Source organism: Pleurodeles waltl, chromosome 1_2 (genome assembly GCF_031143425.1).
Source record: "Pleurodeles waltl isolate 20211129_DDA chromosome 1_2, aPleWal1.hap1.20221129, whole genome shotgun sequence".
Lineage (NCBI taxonomy): Eukaryota > Metazoa > Chordata > Amphibia > Caudata > Salamandridae > Pleurodeles > Pleurodeles waltl.
This window is the reverse complement of record NC_090437.1, coordinates 449,760,473-449,782,648: the sequence shown is the minus strand read 5'-3', so window position 1 is coordinate 449,782,648 and position 22,176 is coordinate 449,760,473. Positions and strand designations below refer to the sequence as shown.

The 22,176-nt window shown below is 47.3% G+C and overlaps 1 protein-coding gene across 2 annotated transcripts in view; it reads left to right on the top strand.

Moving 5' to 3' along the window:
- Window positions 1-22,176, top strand: part of TEK (TEK receptor tyrosine kinase) — a 385,575-nt gene that overhangs the window by 347,744 nt on the left and 15,655 nt on the right. For both annotated transcript variants that reach the window (XM_069240727.1, XM_069240736.1), the window contains exons 20-21: window positions 13,492-13,532; window positions 16,084-16,180. In XM_069240727.1, the coding sequence (XP_069096828.1) occupies window positions 13,492-13,532; window positions 16,084-16,180 (138 nt within the window). The remainder of the gene's footprint in view (window positions 1-13,491; window positions 13,533-16,083; window positions 16,181-22,176) is intronic.

Below are 22,176 nucleotides of genomic sequence, written 5' to 3'. Positions count from 1 at the left end.
GATACATTCTCTAACTCAGAGGAAGAACATTTTTTATACTTTTCTGTACCTTGCCCCCCTAATTACAGAACACAGTGGGCCTTAAGCTAGTGTTCTGTTGCGGAGCCTACATTTTGACACTCCAGAACAGGCCACATAGCAATGGTCAAGTATTGTGAATGGCTAGTCATTTGCTAGTGTATATTCCTCATGCAAACAAGGAAACCCTGTTTAACCCATTTTACATTCACATTACTGAACATGCATTGGGGTAAACAGTCCTCTGAATGAGGCACACAATGTCAGCCACCCATGGAGTGGTAGTTATGTATTGCTTACTCCTGCAAAAGTGTTTCAGGAGGAGGCAAGAGGTTCCTGAGGTCCTACGGTTTCCTGGAATAGAGCTCTTCAGTGTGACCAAGCATGTACATCCTTGCTCTGCAACCAAAAAACCTACTTCCACTTTAAAAAGGGCATGATGGTCTCAACACCATTGTGTTTAGCTATTGACCGCAGCCTCTCTTACATAAGGTCAGGACCCACAAAAGGTGGGGAGCTGCCCATGACAATTGGAGAGTCCTTTGCTCTAAATTATTAAAAAGGCTGAAGGGTTGTTCATGCACATACAGTACATGCCTGTGCAACAGATGGGGTGCTTTATATATAAAATATGTCCTACTGGGCTCTTGGCCTATTCTGCACCAAAAACAATATTCCCTGCCCACAATGCATAACAGCAGCTTTCATAATGCCGACTTTGGTACATGTAAAGTTACTATAGTCATATGAAGCAATTACCAGTTTGCCTATGTAGCAACCTCCTGAGCCAAGCAGCATGCAAAGGACCACGCCACACAGAGAGCTCTAACCCAGATGTCTTTATTCTTCAGCATACAATCACACACTGCTCTCCAATTACGTCATAACCATTAATAACCACAACTTAACACCTCCCAGCAAGTTACATAATTCCTCTTGTGAGTCGGCCCAGAACCGCAAGGGTCCTAGTGCACATGATCTCATAACACTACATCACGCCCTTTGAAAAAATATATATAAACAACAGTCACATTACAGTTCTTCAATAAGTCGTCGAGGTGCTTGCACTAGTCAACCAAACCGAGTGGTTTGAGGTAGCTGAGATGCACTGATGGCACAGGTTCTGATACTTGATTTGTACAGTCACGCGGAATACCTCATTCATAATTGCAGGAGCTGACAAATGTCGAGGTGGGTGTTTAAAATGTGACAAGTTCTGTTTGATGGACTGCCCAGGACAATGTGCTGTCACCATGTGTCCTTTTCACATTAACACCCTCAGAGAATTGACAGCAAACAGTGTCCTCTTTCCACATTCATTTCTGTTTGACCAGGACCCAGTCATCTTCATCGAAAACTGTTTCCTGATCCCCAGTCAGCATATGTTTTCATATTCCACTTTCAAGAAGTGTCTGTGACACAAACCTTAGCAGCATTCAAAGGTCGGTCCACTGTGGCACTTTGGTTCCGATGGCTGTTGCAAATAGCAGCTGACAGGACTCTCACCAGCTGTGGAGTTTAACGATAAGTACACAGGGTTTGACACAGGTCCTTGTTTAAGTTGATTCCCTCCATCAATCCTTTTGAGGGTACCAAAGAATCATTCTAAAATACCATTGGCTTGTGGCAACAGAGGTGTACTCTTTTGATGCTTGACATTTAGTCTGACTAGAAACTCCTTGAATTATTTGCTACTGAACGGCAAACCATTGTCAGATTTGAGAATGGCAGGAATACCCCACACTGCAAAGTTGTCATCAGTTGCTCAAGGACCTTGTCATGGGTTGGTGATGATAGCTCCTATACTAAAGGAAAGCATGAATACTCATCAATGACTACCAAAAGATTATGTCCATTTCCTAAGGGCCCACAGAAATCAACTGCAAACTCTTTCCCAAACCTGTGCAGGAAGGTCAGACATTGTCAAAGGATGTTGTGTCACTTTTAGGGGAAGGTGGTTGCAAAGATGGCACTCTTTTAGTTTCCTCTCAACTCACTTGTCTAAGCACAGGAACCACACTTGGGCCCTCATTACAACCCTGGTGGTCATGTTTTGTCGGAAGCACCGCCAACACGCTGGCGGTGCTTCCCTGGGAAATACGACAGCGGCGGAAGCGCCGCGGTCGCCCAGCCAGGACTGGCGGTTTCCTGACACTTTTATCCCGGCGGTTTAAATCCCCCAGGCTGCCCAGGGGATTATGAGCCCCCTCCCCCCAGCCTTTTCATGGTGGTTTGAACCACCATGAAAAGGCTAGCGGAAAGGGGAGTCGCAGGGGCCCCCTGCCACAGCCCCATGCAGCTTTTCAGTGTCTGCATAGCAGACAGTGAAAAGCGCGACAGGTGCCACTGCACCCGTCGCACAGCCGCAACACCGCCGGCTCCATTTGGAGCCGGCTCCCGTGTTGCGGCCGAGATCCCCGCTGGGCCGGCAGGCAGAAACCAGGTTTCCGCCCGCCGGCCCAGCGGGGATCTCCAAAAAGACCCCACGGGAGTGCGGCCGCATTGGCGACCACCCGGCGGTTTCAACTTGGCGGGCGGCGGTTGCCGCCCTCCAAGGTTGAAATGAGGGCCTTGGTCTTTTAGGGCTTTTTTGGAGGTTACAATGCCACAATGTATTTCATGGACTAGTTCAATGACTTGCTGTCTTAGGCTCTCAGGTATGACGATTCTAGAGCATCTCAATACAACATCTTCCCTGGTCACAGACAGTTCATCCTGTACATTTTTCAAATTCAACATTGTCAGCAAAAGGTTGAGACCTCTTCTTCATTGACTGAGTTGAAATTATGTCTTTGAGAGTAAGCATGTTCTTATCAGCATTAGTAGCAGCAATAATCTGTTCAATAGATAGGGCTGCTGGTGTGCTAGACCTCACAATGAAGTTAATGTACTCCTCAGCCATTTTGGAAGTTGCAGTGTGACAATGTAGTGGTACTTGTGAAAAGTAATCAGCAGGGTTCTTATCTTCATCCGGCTTGTGCATAATTGCATAATCGTACTCTTGCAGTCACAACTCACGCCTCTCCATGTGAGTGGGCATCTTGGCGTTCAGGTTTCCAAAAATAGTGAGCAGCGCTTGGTGGTCTGCAATGATAGTGAAACATTTTCTGTTTAAAAACACATACAAATGTTCGCAGGCCCACACTACAGCCAGACTCTCTTTCTCCGGCTGAGAATAGGCACATTCTGTGTCAGCCAGGCTTCAATTGGCATAGGCCACAATGTGTCTCTGAGCATTCAGATGAACACTATAGGAAGCAAGGATTGCCCCCAGCCTCATGGCTGATCTCAGTATGTAATTTAGGGTCAAAATAGGCGATCTTGGATTGAAATTCTTAATCACGTGTTTTATTCTCTTGAAGTTTTGATCACATTTAGTAGACCACTGGAAAGGGACATTTTGTTTTGTCAAGTTTCTCAATGGAGCACTCACTGTAGCAAAGTCACTAATGTACCTTGAGCAATACCTGGCTAGGCCTAAGAAGGATCGCAGCATGGTGACATCTTGTAGGGGACAAGTGGTTGACAGTGCTCGCACTTTATCTGGGTCAGGAGAATATGTGTCCAAAGAATTTAAGTTTGGTCTTGTGAAATTCACACTTTGTTGGGTTCCATGTGAGACCTGCATCAGCAAGTATCTGGCACACTTGTGTAACAGCTTTGTCATGCCCCTCTCGCATTGCTCCAAATACCAGTATGTCATCACTATAATTAAAAGCAGGCATGACAGGTTGAATTCTTTTACATATAATGTTGTGAAATATTTGTTCAGCTGAGGACACTCCAAAACTCAACCTTTTTTATCTGAACAAAGCAACATGCATCAAAAAGAAGTCATGTACTGGCAGTGCTCTTCCAAATCAAGTTAATGATATCCCTTGTTCAGGCCATGATGGGAGAAGACTTTGGCACGGGTCAATTGTATGATTATGTCCGCTATGTATGGACCAGGATGTCTTTCTCTCACGACTGCTTTGTTGGCCTGGCGCATATCAATACAGATGCGCACTGCACCTCAACTGTCCTTTTTTGGCATCACCACTATAGGTGAGATCCATGGTGTAGGATCTGTGGAGTGCTCAATGGTGTCATGCTTCTACTGCGTTTCTGGTTCTTTTTCAACAGCTTCTTGCAAGTGAAAAGCAACTCTGCAGTGCTGCTGGGAACAGGGTGAATGTCCTCATTAATGTGAGGTCACACTTTCACTGTCTTAAGTCTTCCTAGTCAATGAAACGATGACGGAAAATGGCTCACAACTTCAGATTGAGTGTGAAGGATGTAATTGAGAGATATTAGGCCCATGTGAGCACAGCATGGGCAAAACCGAGGAGGCACACTGGACATATTTCCTTCAAGAACATGAATTGGTGCTTGCACTGATACTACTTTATTTTGCATTGTTGCTATTAATGACCCTTGACTCTGCAACGGTTTAGAGGCAACCTACAAGTATACCTTTGGTTTTTACGGGTTGAAGCACGGCACAGGAGACAGACTATTGAACTTCTCAACTGGCATGATGTTAATTGACGCACCCCTGTCTATGATAAAGGTTATGTGGCAACCGTTGATTTTTACTGTAATCTTGCGGCAGTGTCCAAATGAATTGAGTTGTTTGGTTTGATGTTTTGCCTTGGTCTTTTGTTCTTCCTTGCAAGCAGGCAAACAGACATGTGCCTGTTGTTCCTTAGTCAATACCATCATCGCATATCCATCTTCCTCACTGGCGCTTGATAATGACGTTGAAGAGCCTTTATAGAATGAACTTGACGATGATCAACTTTGGCTGGTTTCTACCTGTTGTAACTGGTGCTGCTTCTTGGCCTTGTGGACATCGTTAGAATGCTTGCGGAAACTTCCTGCCTTAATTATCGCTTCTCCCTGTCACTTATTTGGTTTCTTTTTCACTTTGCAAACTGTGGTTTTCTTTCCGACAACCTCTGCACATCTGTCCTTCATGTCCATTGTTTCTCAAGCTTCCTGTCTCACTTAATAGAAAATTTACTTTTTGTAGTCTACATTCGGCTTGGATTGAACTTGGAACCCAATGCTTCTTTGAACTGACGGTACAATATTGCATCAGTCTGTGAGACTTTCTTCAGCACTTCTTTTACTCCATCACCGGCAAGGTTCTTTAAATACTTTCTTGTCATCTACTTCTTCTAAGGCAACTATGAAGTCATAGAATGTTTCAATCCGTACGGTCCCTCTGGCACCAATATTTTGCTTTTTGGTAGTGCCAAATGGTGGTAGCGGTTTCAGAAACACAGCTGCATCGTACTTAACACTCTTTTCTGCAGCCACTGAAAAAAAATTGCTATTCCGGTGGCTTTCAGTGCACTGGATGCCACTTGCCGCTGTGCATGCATCGCATTCTCAACTGGGCTTTGGTTGTCAAACCCGATTCGAGGTCATGTAGCACTTCCTTTACTCTTGCTGGTAAGTACGTTTGTATTTTTGTACCAGGTTATCTCTGCCTTTAGCCTTTGCTTTGGATGGATGATGGCTCTGTGTTACGGCGTGTAGGAAGTTGGCTCTGTATAGACTATCTCAAAGTAAGAGATAGTGTGCACAGAGTCCAAGGGTTCCCCTTAGAGGTAAGATAGTCAATCAATCAATCAATCATTGGATTTATAAAGCGCGCTACGTACCCGTGAGGGTTTCAAGGTGCTGGGGGGGGAGAGCTGGTGTTACTGGTCGAAGAGCCAGGTCTTGAGGAGTCTTCTGAAGGTGAGTAGGTCTTGAGTCTGTCGCAGGTTGGTGGGGAGGGTGTTCCAGGTTTTGGCGGCGAGGTATGAGTAGGATCTGCCACCGGAGGTCTTTCTTCAGATGCGGGGGACGACAGCGAGGTTAGTGGAGCGGAGCTGACGGGTGGGGGTGTAGAAGCTGAGTCTGTTGTTTAGGTAGGCTGGTCCGGTGTCGGTGAGCGCTTTGTGAGCGTGGGTAAGAAGCTTGAAAGTTTTCCTTTTGTCCACGGGGAGCCAGTGAAGGTTTCTCAGATGGTGGGAGATGTGGCTGTGCCGGGGTACGTTGAGGATCAGCCAGGTGGAGGCATTTTGGATACGTTGGAGGCGTAGTAGGTCTTTTGCTGGGATGCCTGTATAGAGTGCGTTGCCGTAGTCCAGCCTGCTGCTGACGAGGGCCTGTGTCACTGTTCTTCTTGTTTCTGTTGGGATCCACTTGTAGATTCTGCAGAGCATGCGGAATGTGTTGTAGCAGGAGGAGGAGACTGCATTGACCTGTTTAGACAAGGTGAGGAAAGAGTAGAGGATGAAGCCCAGGTCGCGAGCGTGGTCGGACGGTGTCGGCGGGGTTCCTAGTGCGGTGGGCCACCAGGAGTCGTCCCAGGCGGAGGGGGTGGGTCTGAGGATGAGGACCTCCGTCTTGTCCGAGTTCAGTTTCAGACGGCTGTTTCTCATCCATTCGGCGATGGATTTCATTCCCTCGTGGAGGTTGGTTTTGGCGGTGTGAGGGTCTTTGGTGAGTGAGAGGATGAGCTGGGTGTCGTCGGCGTAGGGGAGAATGTTGAGGTTGTGTTGTCGGGCCACTTGAGCGAGGGGGGCTATGTAGATGTTGAACAGCGTCGGGCTGAGGGATGAGCCTTGGGGGACGCCGCAGATGATGTCGGTGGCTTCGGAGCGGAAGGGGGGGAGGCGGACTCTCTGGGTTCTGCCGGAGAGGAATGAGACGATCCAGTCGAGGGCTTTACCTTGAATTCCGGTTTCGTGGAGGCGTGTTTTCAGGGTGCGGTGGCAGACTGTGTTGAAGGCTGCGGATAGGTCCAGGAGCATGAGGGCTGATGTTTCACGGTTGTCCATTTGGCGTCTGATGTCGTCTGTGGCGGCGAGAAGGGCGGTTTCGGTGCTGTCTGAAGCCGGACTGGGAGGGGACTGGGAGGGGTCTAGGATGCCGTTGTCTTTGAGGTGGCTGGTTAGTTGTGTGTTGACGATTTTTTCAATCCCCTTTGCTGGGAATGGGAGCAGGGAGATGGGTGAGAAGTTCTTGAGGTCGTTGGGGTCTGCTTTGGGCTTCTTGAGGAGGGTGCAGATTTCAGCGTGTTTCCATTTTTCAGGGAATGTTGCTGTTTCGAAGATGTTGATGACCTTCCGTAGTTGGGGCGCGATGGTGGAGTCGGCTATGTTGTATACGTGGTGGGGGCAGGGGTCTGACGGAGATACTGAGTGGATGGAGTTCATGATCTTGCGTGTCTCTGTGTCGTTCACGTTGGTCCAGGAGGTCAGGTGGTTTGCACAGGTGGAGTGTTCGTGGGTGGGGTCTGGCGTGGGAGTGGCGTTAAAGCTATCGTGGATGTCGGTGATCTTCCGGTGGAAGAAGGTGGACAGTGCGTTGCAGAGTTCTTGGGATGGAGGGATGTTGTTGATGTTGGCGCTGGGGTTGGAGAGTTCCGTCACGATGCTGAAGAGCTCTTTGCTGTCGTGTGCGTTGTTGTCCAGGCGGTCTTTGAAGTGGGATCGTTTGGCTTGTCTGATGAGTTGGTGGTGCTTGCAGGTGGCGTCCTTGTGGGCTGTGAGGCTGTCAGGTGTGCGTTTGAGGAGCCATTCCTTTTTTAGCTTCCGACAGTTGCGTTTGGAATTTAGGAGCTCGCCGGTGAACCAGGCGGCTTTTCTTCTGGCTTGGTTGTCGGTGGGTTTTTTGAGTGGCGCGAGGGTGGTGGCGCAGTCGTTGATCCACAGGGTGAGGTTGTTGTCGGCGGTGTCTGGGTTGGTGGAGTTGGGGGTGGGTTCTGGGCGAGGGTGTTGGTAAGCTGGTCTTCCGTAACTTTGCTCCATCATCGGCGGGGTGGTTGTTGGGTGCGGCGGTGCTTGGTGGGTTTCTTGTAGGTGAAGTAGATGCAGTGGTGGTCGGTCCAGTGGAGTACGGTGATGTGGTTGAAGGTGACGTGGGCGCTTGAGGAGAAGACAGGATCAAGCGTGTGTCCGGCGATGTGGGTTGGTGTGTTGACGAGTTGTGTGAGGCCGTGGTTGGTGAGGATGTCGATCAGGGTAGTGGAGTTGGTGTCGTTGTTGTTCTCCAGGTGGAAATTTAGGTCCCCGAGGAGGATGTAATCCGTTGAGGTGAGTGCGTGGGTGCTGGTGAGGTCGGCGAGGGATTCGCTGAATGGTGCTCGTGGTCCGGGGGGTCTGTAGATGAGCGTTCCTCTGAGGGTGGTGTTGGGGTCGGTGTGGATGCGGAAGTGTAGGTGTTCGGCGGTCTTGAGGGAGTCGTCAGTGTGGGTGTCGACCTTGAGGGAGGATTTGCGGGCGATGGCTATGCCTCCTCCGATTCCGTTTTCGCGGTCCCTGCGGATGATCTTGTAGCAGTCCAGGATGGCTATTGTGATGTCGGGCGCCTAGGAGTCGTTCCATCAGGTTTCGGTAAGGAAGGCTACGTCTGGGGCGGTGGAGTCGAGCAGGTCCCAGAGCTCGATGGCGTGCTTGCATGCGGAGTGGGTGTTGAGGAGTATGCAGTGGAGGTGGTTAGTTTCGGTCTTTGTTGGTTTCGATGTTCTGTCGCAGGTGAATCTGCAGGTGCGGCATGCAAAGGGTCTGTGGGTGTTCCTTGGTGAGGACTGGGAGCATGCTGTAATGCGGCGGGGGTTGAGGGCGTTGAGTTGGTCGGCCATGTAGCGGCGTCTGGAGGTGCAGGGGTTTCACGGACCAGGGTGGGGTGGCACTGGGCACGGTCCAGGCGCGGACGGGCGCAGACGGGCTTGCCAGCGGCACAGCCGCGCCACGGCTGGCATAAGAGGAGGGCAGGGGAGGGCGGGAGTGGCAGCTGGGAGGCAGGAGAGCCTGTCCAATGGGAGGGCTGGGGGGAGGGGTTGCAGGGGACGCAGCGGTGGGAAACTGGCTAAAGGAGCAGTGAGAAGGAGGGGGGAGGGGCCGCAGGGGCCGCAACGGCGGGAAAAAAGGCAAAGCAAGCGGTGAGAAGTAGGGGGGAGGGGCCGCAGGGGACGCAGCGGCAGGAAAAAAAAAGGCAAAGCAATGGGTGAGAAGGAGGGGGGAGGGGCCACAGGGGACACAGCGGAGGGAAAAAAGCAAAAACGGGAGAAACGGGATGGAGTGCGGAAAGGCGGAGTGGGGAGCGACCTGCCTGCAGTAGCAGGGACAAAGGTTGCTCCCTGTCACTGCGCCACAGCTGGCATAAGAGGAAAGGAGGGTGGGAGTGGCAGCTGGGAGGTGGAAGGGCCTGTCCAATGGGAGGGCTGGGGGGAGGGGCCGCAGAGGACGCAGCGGTGGGAAGCTGGCTAAAGGAGCGGTGAGAAGGAGGGGGAGGGGCCGCAGGGGACGCAGCGGCGGAAAAAAAGGCAAAGCAAGCGGTGAGAAGGAGGGGGAGGGGCCGCAGGGGACGCAGCGGTGGGAAACTGGCTAAAGGAGTGGTGAGAAGGAGGGGGAGGGGCCGCAGGGGACGCAGCGGCGGAAAAAAAGGCAAAGCAAGCGGTGAGAAGGAGGGGGAGGGGCCGCAGGGGACGCAGCGGCGGGAAAAAAAGGCAAAGCAAGCGGAGAGAAGGAGGGGGGAGGGGCCGCAGGGGACGCAGCGGTGGGAAAAAAGCAAAAACAGGAGAAACGGGATGGAGCGGGGGAAGGCGGAGCGGAGAGCGACCTGCCTGCAGTAGCAGGGACAAAGGTAACTCCCTGTCACCGCGCCGCGGCTGGCATAAGAGGAGGAGAGGGTGGGAGTGGCAGCTGGGAGGCGGGATGGCCTGTCCAATGGGATGGCTGGGGGAAGGGGCCGCAGGGGACACAGCGGCGGGAAAAAAGGCAAAGCAAGCGATGAGAAGGAGGGGGGATGGGCCGCAGGGGACGCAGCGTGGGAAAAAAGGCAAAGCAAGCGGTGAGAAGGAGGGGGGAGGTGGTAGGGGCCGCAGGGGACGCAGCGGCGGGAAACTGGCTAAAGGAGCGGTGAGAAGAAAGGGGGAGGGGGGAGGGGGGAGGGGACGCAGCGGTGGGAAAAAAGCAAAAACTGGAGAAACGGGATGAAGCGCGGGAAGGCGGAGCGGGGAGCGACCTGCCTGCAGTAGCAGGGACAAAGTGGCAAAATTAGATATTTCTAATGCTCTATTTTGTGGTAGGGTGGTTGAGCACTAGTCTTATCAGAGGGTAGTGTTAAGCATTTGTTGCACACACACAGGCAATAAATGAGGAACACACACTCAAAGACTTAATTCCAGACCAATAGATTTATATCGAAAAATATATTTTCTTAATTTATTTTTAGAACCACAAGTTCAAGATTTGAAGTAAATACATAAAATGCAAGGTACTCCACACAGGTAAGTTAGGAACTTTGAATTAGAGCAATAACATATACAGTTTTTGTTAAAATGGCAATAAACTATTTTAAAAGTAGACAGTGCAAAAATCAACAGTTCCTGGGGCAGGTAAGTATTGATTAGATTGTGAGGTAAGTAAGACACTTACAAGTCTCAGATCCTGGGCATAGGCAGCCCACCGTTGGGGGTTCAAGGCAACCCCAAAGTTACCACACCAGCATACTAGGGCCGGTCAGGTGCAGAGGTCAAAGAGGTGCCCAAAACACATAGGTGCCTATGGAGAACAGGGGTGCTCTGGTTCCAGTCTGCCAGCAGGTAAGTACCCACATCCTCGGCGGGCAGACCAGGGGGGGTTTGTAGAGCACTGAGGGGACACAAGTAGGCACACAAAACACACCCTCAGCGGCACAAGGGCGGCCGGGTGCAGTGTGCAAAGCAGGCGTCGTTTTTTTTCATTGGTTTCAATGGAGGGACCCGGGGGTCACTCTAGCAGTGCAGGCAGGGCACAGTGGGGCTTCTCGGGCCAGCCACCACCTGGGCTAGGCAGAGGGTCGCCTGGGGGTCACTCCTGCACTGAGGTTCGGTTCCTTCTGGTCCTTGGGGCTGCGGGTGCAGTGCTTGGTCCAGGCGTCGGGTCCCTTGTTACAGGCAGTCACGTACAGGGGGAGCCTCTGGATTCTCTCTGCAGGTGTCGCTGTGTGGGTTGAGGGGGGTCGTCTCAAGCTACTCACGGGGTCGGAGTCGCCAGAGAGTCCTCCCTATGGTGTTAGTTCTCTGGATCTCGTGCCGGGGGCGTTGGGTGCAGATGGTAAAGTCTCACACTTTCGGCGGGAAGAGTGACGTCCCTTAAAGTTGCAAGAAAGTTGCAAAGTTGTTGTTGAAGTTGAGCAGAGCCGCTGCTCATGGGAGTTTCTTGGTCCTTTGGTTCAGGGCAGTCCTCTGAGGCTTCAGAGGTCGCTGGTCCCTGTCGGATGTGTCGCTGGTTGCAGGTTTGTGAGTCAGGAGACAGGCCAGTAATGCTGGGGCCAAAGCAGTTGTTGTCTTCCGTCTTCTCTGCAGGGCTTGTAGGTCAGTATTCCTTCTTCTTTGTTAAAGTTGCAGGAATCTGATTTCCTGGGTTCTTGGGTGCCCCTAAATACTAAATGTAGGGTGTGTTTAGGTCTGGGAGGGCAGTAGCCAATGGCTACTGACCTGGAGGTTGGCTACACCCTCTTTGTGCCTCCTCCCTGAGGGGAGGGGGGCCCATCCCTAATCCTACTGGGGAAATCCTCCAAATATAGAGGATTTCTAAAGGCAGGGGTCACCTCAGCTCAGAGCACCTTAGGGGCTGTCCTGACTGGTGGGTGACTCCTCCTTGTTTTTCTAATTATCTCCTCCAGCCTTGCTGCCAAAAGTGGGGGCAGCGACCGGAGGGGCGGACATCTCCACTAGCTGGGATGCCCTGTGGCTCTGTAACAAAGAGGGTGAGCCTTTGAGGCTCACCGCCAGGTGTTACAGTTCCTGCAGGGGGAGGTGAGAAGCACCTCCACCAGTACAGGCTTTGTTCCTGGCCATAGAGTGACAAAGGCACTCTCCCCATATGGCAAACAACTCGTCTGGTTGTGGCAGGCTGGCAGAAACTGGTCAGCCTAACACTAGAACTCAGATTGGTAGTCAGGGGGCATCTCTAAGATGCCCTCTGGGTGCATTTTACAATAAATTCCACACTGGTATCAGTGTGCATTTATTGTGCTGAGAAGTTTGATACCAAACTTTCCCAGATTTCAGTGTAGCCATTATGGAACTGTGGAGTTCATGTTTGACAAACTCCCAAACCATATACTCTTATGGCTACCCTGCACAATGTCTAAGGTTTTACTTGGGGACTGTAGGGACATAGTGCTCATGCACATATGTCCTCACCTGTTGTATAATGCACTCTATCTTAGGGCTGTAAGGCCTGCTAGAGGGGTGACTTACCTATGCCACAGGCAGTGTGAGGTTGGCATGGCAATCTGAGGGGAGTGCCATGTCGACTTAGTCATTTTCTCCCCACCAGCACACACAAGCTGTGAGGCAGTGTGCATGTGCTGAGTGAGGGGTCCCCAGGGTGGCATAAGATATGCTGCAGCCCTTAGAGACCTTCCCTGGCATCAGAGCCCTTGGTACCAGGGGTACCAGTTACAAGGGACTTATCTGAGTTTGTGGAAGCAAAGGTACAGTTTAGGGAAATAACACTGGTGCTGGGGCCTGGTTAGCAGGGTCCCAGCACACTTACAAACATAACTTGGCATCAGCAAAAGGCAAAAAGTCAGGGATTAACAATGCCATGGAGGCATTTCCTTATATGGCGTGACAGTATTTCTTCTTTCAGCCTTACCAACAGATTCTATTGGGCTTTCCGAATGCACTCCTCTGCAGGGCCTTCCACTTTTTTGAGGGCCGTATATGGGCTGGAGCGGAGCTTCAACTCCACACATGGCAAATTAGAATTGCTTCTTATCGATTTGGTTGCATGTGGCACACACAAGCAGTTTGCTATATCGTTGCAAATTCTCAGGGAGAGCAGTCTCATTTCTTCGGGCCTGAATCCCCCTACTCATCGCCAGTTGTAGCTTCCTCCCCTGCCCAGGAGCATGCAAATAACCATGCCACGCACCGAGCTCTATAACCAACGTCTTAATTCCTCAGCATACAATTACACACTACTCTCTGGTTATGATATAACCGTTATTAACCACTCCTTAACACCTCCCAGCAACTTACGCAATTCGTCTGGCAAGCCCGTCTAGAACCTCAAGGATCCTAGAGCACATAATCTCACGACACTACAGCGACCAGTGCTGAAAACGTCCCACTACCCCGCTTACTCTTGAACAGTGAAACCACAAGTAACATTTGCTGCACAGCCCAGAGGTAATGAGCTGGGATGTAATATTTGAAGTTATGTATAGAAACTTGGAAAAGTAAAACAAAAGACCCTTTGAACAATGCGGAGAATTTAGAAATCGAATCCAGCAGCGAGTGTAGCCGATTGAAGGGAAGAGAGATGACTAAGGCAGCTTTATGTTTTAGACTATGATTATAAAACATAAGTACCTTCTGAGCAGAGGTGTCTGCAGACTTAAGTGACACCAAGAAAAGAGAAATGGTCATTTTTTCAGGAAATGTAATAATGATTTGTTGCATACTTACTTAAATCATTTCTCTACTTTTTGCAGGTGGTCATACGGAGTGTTATTGTGGGAAATTGTTAGCTTAGGTAAGTACATATTGATGTCAAATATCACACATTTGTGGGATATGTGTAAAAATACTGGATCATCTTAATGTGGGAAGCCTATCTGAAAGATACTTAGGGCTTGATTACAAGTGAAGGTGCTATTTATCACACCTGGTAAATAACAATGCCCGGGGGTACGTTATTTATCAGGTGCAATAAATAGCACCTATTATGTGTATTAGGGAATATCATGGGGATTTTGGTGTTTCATACATGGTAAATAGAGTCCATATTTCCCCTGTTAGGATTGACGTGCCTCTATTTAACAATTTTTTTTTTTTTTTAACGCATCTTATAATTATCGGATACGTAAAATAAAGTCAAACTCGTAATTCTGTCTGGTGCGTAAACAGGGGTTTATGTACAGGATGGCATTAATGCCCACCTTGTAAACAAGGCTTAAGTGGTAAAGCTGGTCATATTACTCAAATTTTCCCGTGCAGTCCCATCACATACATTTGAGCAAGCGCACAAATCTTTAGGCAAGTACTATAATAAGTGAAGAAGTCCAATATCAACCTTTGATGTTTTACAAAGCAACCTGCTCGAAAAAAGGGCGAGCTGTAAAAAACAAATGATTGCAGACTATAAAATACATATTCTTACATTTCCTAATTTGTCTTGCAGTGCAGCACTCAAATTTGCTACTTTTTTTTACAAGGGATAAAAACAATGCAAGGCCACATCTACAAAGATTGGCCTGCTGCTGGTGCATCTCCCTGCGCTGGCTCACAAACAGGCAACCCTGCCCAATGCACAGCCAAGCAGTATGGAGCGAATGTGACGGTGCACTGTCTAGTATAATATTTGTACTGGAGGCATGTCCTTCTAGTAAATTTCCTATGCATAGACAAACAGAGAGAGAATGTTACCACGCACGTTGTGCACGCGTATATTTATTTTTGGAGAAATTAACTAATTTCCTCTTGTCTTCACCGTTTTCAAGTAAGCTTTTTTTGGACACAAAACCTAATCTGGCTATTTTAGCAGATTGGGCTTTTCTTCAAAACCTTTAGGTGTTTGCCTTGATCTCCCCACGCAATGCCATCAACGCAAAACAGCACAGAGTGGTGCAAACTCTGTTTTTGCGTTTGTGAAAGATTTCCCATTGAAAGGTAAAAAAAAAAACTCTAGTGCTGCATAGTAAAAAGCATGTATCACTTTGCATCGTGCTAGTGCAAGGCCAAGGTAAATCTGGCCCCTGGAGTGGGAATCACTGAACAAGGCATGTGGAGGAAAGTTGCAGCACCAGGTAAGCTAGGCTATTCAAAAGTCGCGCAATTGGCCCTTTGCAAGATAATTAGCCAGAACGCCAGTAACTTTTTTCAGATGGAACAGAAGTGTTATTACTTAGAGTCGAAATATCTGCTTTATAGTTAATGGTCATTACACTACATTTAAAATTGCAAGAGGCCTGTTAGGAAATACTTACAATGTTGTTTTAAAGGTATAGCAGCACTGCTAGGAGTGCTGGCAGTGTTCAGTTTTGTTCCACAATTATCACAACACCCATGATGTAAAGTGTTTGTACTTTCTATTAAAGGGATGGAAACAGCATATTTGCGAAGTTCTAGTACTGTTCTTTACTGGTACACCAACGCTGCGGTGAATTTGTGGTGCATTAAAGGTACTGCAGACCTTCTGAGATGTAACAGCACAAATGTCCTTCTGACAAGAAGGGATTTTCGTAGCTAGCCCGTAAACTACCTGTTTCTGTGACCAAACTGAGGCTAAGACACATTCAAGTTTCACACAGTGCAATGGGCAGTATTGGAGCGATCTGCATGACTACAAGTTACTTTACATTATTTCTTTTGTTTTTCCTTCATGCTCATGGTGCCCATGGCACTTTCAAGTTTTACACAGCGCAAAGGGACGTTTTGGATTGATTTCTAGTACTACCAGTTGTTTGTCATTGTTTGTTTTGTTTTTCCTTCGTGCTCATGGCACTTTCAATTTTTACACAGCGCCATGGGCAGTACTGGAGCATTTCACATAACTATCAGTTACTTCATATTGTTTCTTAGTTACCTCATGTCACAGTTACGGAGAGAGGACAGTGCATCCCGTTCGCGCACAGCTTACAAAATGTCAGTTCAAAGCTTCTTTAACTATAGTTAGGCACTTAAATTTTGTTCATCATTGCACAGAGCAGTGATACCTTAATCCTTCACAATTCTTGTTTCACTGTTTCTCATTAAAAGGTTGCCTTTGTCACGCATGATGTTGTAGAACTGCTTGCTCAGTGGTATTATGTGGCAAGAAAGGACCAAATTACGAGGCAGGGTTGACCAATTTATGTGGCAAAAAAGTACACTTACCCATTTACAATGCCAATAGCTCTAAATCTCGCAAATGCAAGTGCTATTGCATTACAAATGCTTGTTAATTGTTGAAACCGATAATTATGTTTTTCCTCTGTTATTAAGTCTTGCACTTGGTCACAGAAAACATTGTCAATGCACAGGTGGATGTCAAGGATTGGAAACAAACTGTGATTGGTTTCTGAGCGACTGCAGTTTTATTTCAGGTGGAACACCATACTGTGGAATGACGTGTGCCGAACTCTATGAAAAACTGCCCCAAAAGTACAGACTGGAAAAGCCGTTAAACTGTGATGATGAAGTGTAAGTAGCACATTTTTACTATATAATATTTAATCATGGTTTCATGGTCTTATCCTTAGTTTGCATTTCACTAGATGCAACTTTCCCATGGAAGTAACTGCAACATCTAACATTTTGCGATCATTATAACAGGTAAGAGCAGTAATCCAAGAAAGCCAAGGGCAAAATTTAAAGCAATGCATTTGTTCATTTTGTTTTTTTTCTTTTGTTTTTATGTGGTAAAGGCAAAATTACTTAGGCAAATCACAGACAATACAGTTTTTTTCCATCATGCCAACATATACAATACTATATATCTTGTTGAATCGGTTGCTTATAGTATGTATCTCTTTCAGTCTAACGAGGGTTGAATTGTAAGTATGTCTCGAGTGCGAGCCTTCGTTTGGACTATCATTACTCGGCCCAATCATGTCATCAGGCCTCTCAGGCTTCTCTACAGACCACAAACCATCTCAATTTTTTAGGGCACCCTTGAGCTTCGTGTATCACCTTTTCAGCTGACATACACTAGTGCTAGACCTTTAGCTTTTGTGTGCTTGTAACTGGAGTGTCACTTCTCCATCTACAAGAGACTTCTTGCCTTGTTACCATCAAACTACTGAGCTGATATTTCAAATTTTATGATGTTATCCTATTATTGTGGTTCTTCTGTGCTTTCCATAATGTTTAAATTTGTGGGCATTCCCTCATGCATTTTCAGGAAGGTGCCACTTCGCTAGCAACCCCGGAGGCATCTAATATCTACACTAGGCCAAGCTTTACTAGTTGTACCCACATGTAGAATTTATGATACATTGGACCAATCTCGATCCTGTCCTCATTGCCACTTCTCACAGGGACAAACAGGCCGAATCCCAATCCCTGTCGTCTATTGCACCAGTGTCCCTTTCCACTTTGTGTTGTAAGAACTGTCATTATGTTGGTGAGTGTTCGATATCAAAGGGGTATGGCATGCTTATGGAATGGTGCTGCCGACACGCTAAACGCCAATGGGGATATTTCTAACACCCTTTAGCTGTGTTGAATCTTTAAATAGCACATACTCTACTTGGAGGTACCTATAATAATGCAAGTCTGGGTGTTGGTCTCTGTATGATTTCAGACTATAAGTTTCCCAGATATTCCAAAGCTGTGGGATTCCAATAATTTCCAATGGACATTGTCCCTCTAGGGTCCTCCATTTTGGCCCGCATGGATGTTACCAGCATCAATGCTTAGCCAACCCATCCAACATTTCGTCCACTTCCATATTTTATTAACTGTTTTGGTGTGTTTAGGCCATTCCCTAGTCATTTTTCTACCGTATAATGCTCTTAAGTATCCCCGAGGCTCCATCACTCATCTGTCGGTTAGCACTACTTGTTCCTGCTGCTCAGCAAATATATTCAGTTATTTATGATAATTAGTTGTGAAGCCCAGTATTTTTTCCTGTAGGTTTGGCAGTTAAATCACCTCTTTATCATTGTCAGTGCAATTTGGGTTATGTCCCCATCCCACAGCACGGAGAGCGTTATGTTGTCTGCCTTTCGAAAATATGTTTCTGATGGTTACTTCTAATCACAGATTTTTCACCTCTAGAATATTCCCCAGACACCAGAGTGGATCTAGAAGTTTTCACAGCAGTGATCCCGCGTGCCATTAGGTGGCACCGTAAGGCTTGCCTTTTCCCGTTTCCACCTCAGTGATGGAGCAGAACCACACATACGCACCATCACACAGCTTCAACACCAGCTCCTTTAAATGCAGATAAGGAGCTAGGCTGTCTTTTTTGTTGGTTGCAAAATACTTTCAAAATCTTTTTTCCCGTGTGCAAGGGAAAGACGTTCCCATCAAAAACTACAGGGTTAATAATGTGATGTGAATGTTGGAAATAGATGTTGGTGACAGACTCATACGAGGAGTACCTATGGTGTTTTGGCTTGGGGCACGATGCTGTAGTGTGGTTAGTTTTACGTATCCTTTGCGCATTAGCTTCAGGCTTTAGGCCTTTGTGCACTTTGCCCTGAATGTATTTTATTCATTTGCTGACAGCTTAGAGCCTCTGTGCACTTTGCTCTAAATGCTTTTTATTAGGCTTCATACTGTTATTTTTCAAATAGCCAGTTCTACGGTGTTGTTTTTTATTCATATCACAGTGTTTTGCCTACTTCAGCACTGGAGTTCTCCATAACATATTCACTCTGTGCTTCAGTCAAGGATACAGTCTGGTACATTGCCGATAGACGTGGTAGGAGTTTAGATTTGGCATTCCTGCGTAGGGACATTTTGTGATCACGATGACATGTTAGTTATAAAATCACTTCCTTGTCCCAATACACGCAAGAGGGAGATTCCGACCAGGGAACCACAACTAGACGCTGACTGCCTCGTTGCAGATGCTGAACCAGATCACAGGCCTTTGCTCAGGTATGAGGGCTGATGTCTCCCCAGTGGTTCGGAAAGGCAAGCTAGAAGCTTAACATGCTGTGCTCTAAATAGAACAAGCAGAGGGAGAGTAGAAACTGTTAGGCACTATGATAGCTTTGTTCTTATGTTTTACTCTCCTGGTGACTATTTCAATCCTACTGTGTTGTATTGTTCTGGTTATTGCGGCTCACGCCTTATTATCTAAAATACAGTTGTTTTATTAAAACATTATATAAAACTTATACTGTCTTTGTCATTTGTATATGAGATCATATTGTAAATGAGAGAGTTGGTTTGGATCTGAGTGACCACGACTTCCCTGAGAAGTTCCAAAGATGTCATGCGATCAGCTGCCCAATCATTTCTTCCCCGTGGGAGAAAAGGCACTGCTAGTTAGCCGGAGCAAAAAACGGGTTTAGGGTGACAGAGTTCCTTACACGTGGGTCAGACTCAGTCCCCCACACCGTTATCGATCCTGCTGCCTAGAAATCCAGTAGTCTCATTTAGGATAATGCGAGCCCACGCGACAATGCCAAGTCATACAAAGAATATACCCTCATGCATCCAAAGGTTTTCAGGGATTGTAAAGTAAAGCTATATGTCAAAAAACACCGAAAGAAGTCAAGGACCGCAAGTAAGTCCCACGGCTGCTGCAAGCCGGGGGGAGTGGGGGGGGATTTAGACCTGTTTCCGCTCTCGAGGCCATTCCCAAGGCAAGCCTTCTTCACGGTTGACCTTGTCCGGTGAGCCAGTAATTTGAAGTCCAAGTTGAAGAACAAGCATAAGTAGCCGAAGCGGGATTCAACCTCATTCCTCCACTCTGTGTCCAAAGAGACGTCAGAAGAGCCTCAAGTGATCTAACTGAAGGGTCGAATCCAAAGCTAGTCCCACTGCTCCCCAAATTTTCCAGGCCAGTGGTGACTGCAGCAGGTCGATGCCTTTAAGGGAGCCATTGTGTGTACTTTTTGGGCACTTTTGGCTCCCTCTGGTGTGCCTTTGGGCCCCGAGAATATGCAGGAGCCTCAATCAGGTTACCGCTGGTAGATTAATTCTCTGCTTCAAGTTCTGCACCCACTCTGGTGTTGACTTACAATCTCGGTTCCAAGACCTACACGTGATCATTCTTCATCAATATCTGGCTGAACTTTTACAGGCTCTTGTCTGATCACCAAGCCACATCAGTCTCTACCCTGGCCGAAGTTGTGCATTGACTCAATTCTAGAGCATTCAGTTCCCCTATAATATGATTCAGACAAAACACTCCTCTACCATAGAGCAGTCCTTAGAGTCTTTTCGGCTCACATTCTAACCAGAGTTTGACACCACATGATAATGATGATGCTGATTAACCACAACATTATAATGATGACTGCATACATATGGACTTGCATGAAGCCAGTGGACTTGATATTTTCCAGGATTGTGGGTTAGGTTCACCCTTTAGCCCACAGATGGAGGATAGTGTTTAATTTGACATACTGATTAGATGTCTAGCTGAGGTTCTGGACCTACAGCTGCTGATAGACCTTTCCGCAGGGGTGTAGCTTGTTCTTTATGAAGGGGTGGTGAGCTTTAGATTTTCCAACAACCACACTGGCATATAATATTTAAATACATTATACGACAAGCAAGGTACATGAGAAGGACTTAAAGTGGAAAAGGAGAGGAATGTGGATTGGTAGGCGCAGTAAGTAAGAAAAATACAACATTTTGTAAAATAACCAACAGTTTAAGGACTTTCAAAACAGAGACTGAGTTTTTGTCAGTGTTTGCATGAAAAAAAAATCCCAGATGAAATCCAACAGACATCTCACAATACCCGACTGAAAGCACATGTACCCACCTATTCATCAGAAAATACAATTATCAGGGGGGTGTAACACCCCAAACAACCCCCTGAAGCTACACCCCTGCCGGTCAGTCCTCAAACCTTTTGTCTCACTCCTTTTATTTTTGCTAAATTCGTTTTTGTTGTCCTTATCACTTTGCACACGTTACCACTGCTAACCAGTGCTAAAGTGCTTGTGCTCTCACCTCTAATACTGGTGAAATAGGCGTACACCCAACTTGCAGAAGTAATTTACTTGTAAGTCCCTAGTAAAGTCCCTACATGTACCTAGGACCTGTAAATTAAATGTTACTAGGGGGTCTGCAGCACTTATTGTGCCACCCCTTTGCACAGCCTTTTTACACGTCTCAGAACTGCCATTGCAGCCGGTGTGTGCAGTTTTAAACTGCTATTTCGACCTGGCAAAATAAACCTTCTGCTAGGTCTAAACCTTCCTGTTTAATACATACAAATCACCTCTAGGGTAGGCCCGTAACAGCCCATAGGGTAGGGTGCAGTGTATTTAAAAAGTTGGACATGTACATTTAAGGTTTGCAAGTCTTGGCAGTGAAAAACTCTTAAATGTGTTTTAAATACTGCAAGGCCTGCCTCTCCCAGAGGATAACATTTGGTTACCTTATTACATTTAATTAATGATTACCTTCAATTCGCAGTACCTAGGAAAGTTGAGTTTAGTCTCTAAAGAATTGTTATTTAAAACCCTGTTTAATGGTAAAGCTTTATTTTATGTCACAATTCTGAAAATGTCAGTTTGAGAAAGGTGGTATTTTCTTGTCCTACTTTAGCAACACAAAAGGAGGATGGACGGAGTGCAGAACCTTTTCAAACACTCTCGCCCAGTCACAGATCTGGGTTTAATCCATTGTATTTTTGCTCACAATGCCACCCCAGTTAGTGCCCAACCATTTGCGAATCAGTCTTGACCCTGTTCCCTATGGGAACAGTCCACCCTGAACTGCCAGGCCTGATCCTCCCTGGACCAGAAACAAGCGTCCTGGGACTGGTTTCAGGGTATCACCCTTCATCAGCCAGGCTACCTTGATTCCAGTGAGACAATGAGCACACAACTCTGTTTTTCCAAATTGGTGCAGGAGTTTTATTGTGTTGTGTTTTCAATGTATTACTGTTTGAAGTGTTGCATAAATACATTACACATTGCCTCTAAGTTAAACCTGACTGCTTTTGTGCAAGCTGTGAGAGGGCTGCGCACAGGTTGATTTAAGGTTTGCTTGTGTTTCACCCTGACAAGAACTGAGGTTGCCGCTTAGGTAGGATTTCACCCCCCTCAACCAGTAAATCATTTTCCTACAGCTGCCTTCTGTTAAAATCAAGACAAATGTTCTTACTGGGGTTTTGCACCCTGGGTCAGCCTCATCTGAGCCCACACTTCAATTTAATAAAGCACTGACTAACATTTTTATGGGTGCTTGGGCTAAGCCTTGCTCTTGCCTACTGGTGAACAGGGAGGTGGCCAGATGCAACATACCTTATGCCACTTTCTTATGCAGCATCCTACCCCTGAGAGATGGTCCAGACTTCCACCAGCAAAGTGAATCCTAATGAATTTGCCATGATTAGTCCAGAGTCAAAAAGGATAGAGGCGCTCAGGAACCAAATGTTCTCTTCAGCCAGCTTGGTATTGAGGTCAGTCAATGCAGTCTGCCTTTTAGGCTCTCTGGGATGGGACACAGCCAGTGGAATCCCGCCAGTAGTACTCAGGGGGTTTCGGACGACTTTACCT